The sequence below is a fragment of the Poecilia formosa genome, unplaced genomic scaffold, assembly GCF_000485575.1.
Source record: "Poecilia formosa unplaced genomic scaffold, Poecilia_formosa-5.1.2 Scaffold490, whole genome shotgun sequence".
NCBI lineage: Eukaryota > Metazoa > Chordata > Actinopteri > Cyprinodontiformes > Poeciliidae > Poecilia > Poecilia formosa.
In genome coordinates this window covers 353,218-360,798 of record NW_006800429.1, presented here as the reverse complement: position 1 = coordinate 360,798, position 7,581 = coordinate 353,218, and the positions used below count along the sequence as shown (strand labels likewise).

At 43.8% G+C, this 7,581-nt stretch overlaps 1 protein-coding gene across 1 annotated transcript in view; it reads right to left on the bottom strand.

Annotated features, from left to right (window-relative positions):
* The window catches only part of LOC103156648 (olfactory receptor 4K5-like), a 6,320-nt gene extending 4,330 nt beyond the window's left edge, over positions 1–1,990 (bottom strand). Inside the window, exon 1 of the mRNA XM_007578777.2 lies at positions 5–1,990. Coding sequence (XP_007578839.1) covers positions 5–644 — 640 coding nt within the window. The 5' untranslated portion in view covers positions 645–1,990. The remainder of the gene's footprint in view (positions 1–4) is intronic.
* Positions 1,991–7,581: the final 5,591 nt, after the last annotated feature.

Here is a 7,581-nt window from a genome sequence, read left to right as displayed (position 1 = left end):
ATGCCGGGATAGGCGAAGGGGGCGGTGGCCGCCCCCAGCAGGAACAGGAAGTAGGTGAAGGCTCTGTCGTATTGGTCAGACACGGGATCGATGAAGGCGCTCTCCTTCCCGCAGTAGTACACCATCTGCATGACCCCCAGGTCAGCTACCGAGAAGCGGGACAACATCAGGCTGAGCTGGACGATCACGTGTGAGGAGCTGACGGCCCAGATTACGCTGATGGCGGCGCCGGTGTTCCTCAGGGTAACGATGGCGCTGTGCCTGAGGGGGTAGCACACCGCCACGTACCGCTCCAGGCACATGCTGACCAGCGTGACCATGGACACGCATTGGGCCAGGCTGCTGAAGGCAATGAGCGCGGCGCACACAGGGTACAGCATCGTGAGGCTGACCGCGGACAGCAGGAACATTGACTGGCTCTGGAACAGCTGCACGGTGTCCACCAGCAGCAGGTTGAACAGCAGCACGTAGCGGGACGCCTCTCTGAACAGCGGCCGGCTGCGCAGCGTGTACAGCATGGTGAGGTTGATGAAGAGGAACACGCAGCATGGCAGCGTGGTGACGATGGTGAACAGCACCAGGCCCAGGACCCCCTGGTGAGGCCCTGTCACCGTCACGTTCAGCGCACTCCTCCTGCTCAGCATCACAGCATCATGACAGACCCAGCAGGGCCACAGAGGTCACAGAGGTCACTGCCACTACAACCCCCCAGCATCAGACCGGCCAGACTGGCAGATCCACTTCCTGTCATCAGCTTTTATCTCGTCCTCTCTCTGCTGCCACCAGCTGAGGGCTGTAAACATCACATGACCACTGAGCAGCAGAACGTCATCAACACTTCATTACTGATTCAGTACTGTGTTCTGTTGACAAACAAAAGTTTGCATGCAAAGTTTCACTATAACAGGAAATGTTTTCATGATGATGCTCATGTAGGTCAGACCTGCTGATTCATATTCAACACGATTCACTGAATGAATAAAAACAAAGGACCGCAGCTGTCCTCTTCCTCACGATGGTCCCTGAGGTTTTCATTGGTTTGTCCTCTAAAGGTTGATGGTTTTTTTTCCAGATCCCTGAAGATCTTTTCTGTTTTGTCCACCCAGTTGGTTGGTCATCATGTTTATTGGTCTGGAACTGGAAAGTCAGCAGCATGTCAGACTCTTCAGTCCCAGAGTTAATGAATCTGATCAGACATTAGACTGTTCCCACCTCCAGGCTATGGTGCTTCATGTTGGCTTTACCAACCAGCTCCAAACAGCTGCTACCTGTTGGCCGGTTTCAGTCTTTGCACAGCCTCCATCTTGGTTCTGTTCCGGTGTGGTGGACCCTGACCTCCACTGGTCTGAGATCCTGTTCCTGACCTCTTTCTTTGTGCCAGCCTTGAGTCCATTGGTAGGACTCGTCAACACCATCCACTTCCTGAATCTGTCCTCCCATGACGGCTCCTGCTGGTCTTTCTCATGGACTCTGGGTTTCTCTGTATTTCATCTCCAGAGCTTTTCCTGCTCCTGGATCTTTGATGCTTCATCCTGGAGGAGGATCTTTGGAGAGTGTCCTTCTCCTCTGTCAGATTACAGCTCTTCAGGGTTTAAAGTTCAGGGAGAGTTTGTTATGGACTCATCACCAGGCAGTTGGACATCATCAGTGAACATTGGCGGTGAACCCATCCAGCTCCAGCTTACTGGATCCACAGGATGTAGATCAGGGATCTACAACCCTCCAGATCTGTGTTGGATCAGGTGTTCATCTCACCCCTGCAGGACAGCAGATCCTGAAGCTGCTGGGCCACAGAGTGACATAGAGAAGTGGACCGAACACACAGCCCTGTGGCACTTCCATGGTAACAGTCACTGAGTTCAGACTGAAGATAATCAGAATGTTTGGGACCGATTTATTGGGTTAACATTGTACTATAGTCAACTGAAAGTATTCTGACCTTTGACCTCTTGGTGAAGCCTGAGTGACGGATGATGATGATGATGGTGATGATTGATGATAATGTTGATGATGATGATGATGGTGACGATGACAATGATGATGATGATGATGATGATGATGATAAAGGTGGAGGAAGAAGGCTGGCAGGATCAGTGATGTGTCTCTGGTTTCAGAGTTTTAATGAACAGAACCAGAATCTTCACATTTTGTTCTTGATGAGTCGTTTTTCTTCCATTGGATCTGATCTGATCAGCTCGATTGCTTCTGTCTGTCTGCTAGCTTGATGTCAGTTCAGCTACATTTAGCCAAAGACATAATAAATGAGTAGACCTTGTGTTGGCTGCTAGGGTGCAGGAAATACGGCAGCATCTTGGAGCAGTCAACCGCTCCAAGATGGCTGCCGTATGTCTCTCAGCAACAGTAGACCAGAGCGATCCAGGAGGCGTCTATCATTTTATTGTGTCTTTAGCTACCAGAGTTCCAGCAGAACGTTTCTCCATCTAAAACGGTTCATCCTTCATCTCTGCTGATCCATGACGGGCTGAGGAGATTCTGGTTCACTGCTAGAACCTTTAGAACCATCTGGTTCTGATCATTCAGACCAGAATCAGACCGTTCTGTTCAGGTTCTGGATTCTCCCTAATGCTGAACATTTTATCCAGGAAGCATTAAAGTGGTTCTGGTTTTGACGCGGTGGACCAGAACCTCTGCTGGTCTACATGTGTTTGTGTTTTAAATCACGGGTTCTGGTTCCGACCCAGTTAAAGGTACTGGTTCTGACTAAAGGTTCTGGTTCCGACCAGTCTCTGCCTCACATCCATTAGTTACTGCAGATTAATAAAAGTTGTTTTTAATCTTGAAGAGTCTCACATTAAAGTCATCAGAAGTAACTGAGTGGTTGCCATAGAGACAGTTTGTTGAGTGATGTAATCCTCTGGGTGTGATGATGATGATGATGATGAGCGCTCTTTCCTCCCCCGGCGGCTCATTTAGCAGCATTAATTATTAAAGCAGTAAATATTGACAGCAGCTCTAATGGAGGAGATTCTCTGAGGATAAAAAGTTTAATAGAAACTTAGAAAAACTTCTGCAGAGGAACCGAGAGCAGCTGGATGATTCCTCAAGGTTTCACAGGAAGTTTGATTTTTCTGAAGTTTATCACAGTTTATCATGTCATTTTATTTTCCTGAAGTTTTTCACCAGACTTTCTGCTGAGCTTTTCCATTTTAAGTTACAAATTTACATTTTACAGGAAACGTTCTGATATTTATGTTTTAATATTTAATAATATTTAATATTTAGCTCATCTGAATCTGCTTGAATCTGGACTCAGTGAGCAGCAGGAAGAATCTGGAAACATGAAGAGACAGAATGAAAACCCAGATAATGATAAGAGACCTGAGATTATCTGTCTGCAGGAGTGAATTCTGGGTTTGGTTCTGGAGCGTCTGATGGGTCAAAGTGAAACATTTTCATGGTTCTTCGGATTCATTATAACACTGGGTTAAAACATATTTTTTGGAAGTTTTCTATGTTTTTTTTTTCAACTGAATTAGGATTATTTTGCACCATTAAATCAAACAACCATATCCATTTTACTCAGGGATTTATTCTAATCTGATTAGAATAAAAATCCGATCTTCTGACTAAATTGATGACATTTTTGTGATGCCATCAGTTCATTTCTGTTAATATTTCTCATCCAAAAAAAGGTTTTAGGAAGAAAAAAAAGTAGTTTAACAGAGTGTATTAATGAAATGATGCAAACTTGGATTTCTGTAAAATGAGTCATAAACACTGGTCAGGGTAAGTAGCTACATGTAAATTGAACATCACGTCTTCATTGAGTAAAATTTAGGGCATGAACTTCCGTTTCTTTAGCGGCTCTTTGCTCAGCAGCAGGACGTCTCTGCAGAGTCCAACCAGCCGTCATGATGTCATCCAGCATAACAAACTAATGTGGAGCTTAGTTCACAAAGTTCACCTGATTGAACAAAAATAAAGGGATTTTTGGATTCAGTGCATCAACATGACATTAAAACTGTTGGAAAATCACCGATAATCTGTTGACCATTCTGCTATCAGTGAGAGGAGCTTCTGCTGGTCAGAAAAGTTTCTGTTGAAGTCGGCAGTATTTCTCCTGCAGGTCTGAAGCAGAAAAGGTTCTGGTTCTGTTGGCTTCAGTGAACTGCTGCAGGTTTAGAGTTCAGCTTATTATCACTGTGATGTTCACAACAACTTTCAAAAATGAATCACTTTTGCTTGTTAATGATTTTATGAATAAACAATAGATAAAAAAATGTTATCTATTACACTTGGTTACAGCAGAGTTCAACAATGAAATGACTGGTTGCCAGTTGAGGTAGGAAAAATCCCCATGTGGGCAGAAACTGGTTGTTGTAGCAGAAGGTTTTAGTTCCTTCAGGAACCTTCAGGCTGCTCTGTCTGGTTTTCTGCTGCTGAAGGATGAAGGACTTTGACTGGACCGCAGAGGTTTTCTCAGAGGAACCTGAGTGAACGAACATCAACGCAGACCAGAACCTCCAGGCTGGACTGTTCATCTTGACGCTAATGCATGCTGGGTAATGAAACATATCCATGCCTTGGTCAAAGTGGTAAAGATTGGTAAACTTTCTAAAGAAGATTGTAGATTTCTTCAGTATTTCCCATCCATGTTTGGCCGTGATGCTTTAAGGTCTACCATGGTGCTTTTTACTCATGGAGATGGTTTGGGAGGTGAGCGCTTGGAGGAGAAGATCAGGGCCAGCAGAGAAGCTTCTGAATTGATTGAACGGTGCAGTGGGAGGTACTGTGTGTTCGACAACACCCAGAGTAGAAACCGGGAGCAGGTTAGAAGCTTCCTGCAGATAGTCGATGAGATGGTTCAACGAAACAGAGAACAACACTGTGACAGATTAAAGCCCACGCCTTTTCCAACAACAAGACGACACTTCAAGGGCCAATGTGTCTCCACAAGGCTCACAGTCCAGGAATGGAAATGCTCCATCTGGTTATGGAATTTCACAAAGATTTATGATCCTACTTTATTGGTTTTTTACTTTTGGACAGTTATGATACGTAAACATGCCGACAAGGTATTGTTTTTCCAGCAGGGAGGCGTCAGGAGCCTAAGAGCTGGACTTGGGGCACGGCGGTGGCACCATGGTAACGCCTGAGAGTCATGCATGAAGCAGCTGGCTTGAGTTTGAGTCCCAGTCTGATGACCTTTGCTGTATGTCTTCCCCTCTCACAGCCCACTTTTTACAGCTTGTAGAAAAGCGCAGCTTGAATATGCTTGTTGAACGATCTCATTTACAGGATCTTCATTATTTTGACTGGGAGAGGATTTCTCTCTCTGGCAATGTAGAACTGACTTGGGTTATTTAACTGGTTTCAGTTAAATTGTTGTTGCAGAGGTAGCTAAAGTTTTAAAGAAACTTGATCCTTCCAAAGAAAGCAGGGCCAGATAAATTAGAACACATGTTTTTAAAACTGACATTGTTTCGCATTTTTAATCAGTTTGTTAATCAATGTAATTCCCAAACTTTGGAAATCTGTCTTTATCCCCCCTTTTAAAGAAGGAGAACAAACAGTTTTTAACAATTACAGCAATTTTTAAATGATCTGTGCCTACACAAGTCCATTATCAGTGAACAAGTAAAAGAAAATCTGGCTCTAATTTCATTCTTTGATTTGCCAATCAGGATTTTGTTAAAAAAAAACAAAAACAAAAAAAAAAAACAACAACAACAAAAACGCAACAGTAGACCTGCAGCATGAAAGTTTCTAAAGGTCTGGATGAAATCAGTGTTGTCTTTCACCGTTTGTAGATTTCTCTAGATTTCACTTTGGATCACTTCATTCTACTTGACCATCTGACAGCAGCTGGGTTTTCTACTCGTACAATGAATAGTATTAGAACCAGAGTGATCTGTTTGAAGGTTTTTGTTCTGAAGTTCATTTTATTCACAAAGGGGACCCACAAGGTTATGTACTGGGTCCCTTTTTATTTATCTTTTATATTAACGATTTTGGAAAGGATATTTCAAATGCACCAATTCATTTCTATGCAGATGATACAGTCACATACTGCATATGTTTTATTGTAAGTTTACATTTGCTGTGGCTCTGTGTTGTAACCAAGTGTTTTTTGGTTTTGTTTTTCTCTGTATGCTGCCAGTCAAGGCCAGTCCTTTCCTGTAAGAGATATTTTGATCTCAGTGGGATAAACCTGGTTAAATAAAGGTTATGATTTTTTTTTTTTTTATTATGTAAAAAGCTCCAATAATACTTGAACTAAGACCCCAAATCTCAGAGGAGTTCAAAAGGAGGCTTCATGGATAAGAGAGTAAAGAAGGAGCAGGAAGTTGAATCTCTTCCATCCATCATAACATCAGATCTCTGACTCCCTCATCTCTCTCTCCGGCTCTCCAACAATACAGCTGGACAGATTTACAGAGCAGTGGCAAAAGCAGATGAGGTGGATTAGCGGTGCTAGCCAAATACCTGTTGGTGTCATTCAGGACTCACCACTGAACCGACTGGAGAGTTGGGTCTGACTCTCCGGTTCAGCACTGGACTGGTTCCAGTCTGACATAAAGAACTGGGATTTCTTTGTTTCAATAGTACACTTCTCATCAAAGAGGTCAGAGGTCACATTTGGGTTTCCCCAAGGTTAAATCCTAAGACCCCTCTGATTCTATATCTATATGTTCCCACTGGCTCAGGTTACAATAGGAAATACGACCAGTTACCATGACAACGCAGATGATTCGCAACTCTACCTTTTGATGTCACCAATTGGCTGTGCCAAAACCCACTATCTGAACAGAAACTGAAGTTATCTTTGAACCTAAAGAGGAACAATCTAGACTTATAGATCTAGAGCAGGGGTCACCAACTCCAGTCCTCGAGGGCTACCATCCTGTAACTTTTAGATGCGTCTCTGCTCAAACACACCTGGATCAAATAAACTGCTCGTTTCCAGCCTATTGCAGAGAGGAATGAATGCTGGTGAGGGAATTCAGACATTTTGGAGCAGAGGTGAATCTAAAAGTTGCAGGGTGGTAGCCCTTGAGGACTGGAGTTGGTGATCCCTGATCTAGAGCTATATATCTAGAGTCATCAGCAGCTTCAGTTGTTTCAGCTAGAAACTAGAGATCAAGATAACCTCTGACCTGAATATTCAGAGCCACATAAAGCCGGTTCCAAAGTCAGCCTTCTATCAGCTGAAGAACATTTCCAGGATCAGAGGACTGATGTCTCAGTACCAGAGAAACTCATCCAGGCGTTTCTCTGCAGTGGCATTGATTACTGCAGCAGCGTCTTTACAGGTCTAACAAATCAATAGTCCAGCTGCAGCTGATCCAGAACACTGCTGCTGGAGTTCTGACTAAAACCAGGAAGATAGAGTACATCACCCAGTTCTACAGTCCTTCACTGAGAGAAGAGACTTTAAATACTGCTGGAGGTTTAGAAATCACTGAACGGATTAAAGATCTGCTGCTGCTGCTGGATCTGGTTCTGCTCTGCACCAGAACCAGAGCCAAACATGGAGAAGAAGCATTCAGCTTCTATGCACCACAGACCTGGAACAAACTTTCATAAAAGTGGGAAACTGTCGAAACACTGAGTTCCTTT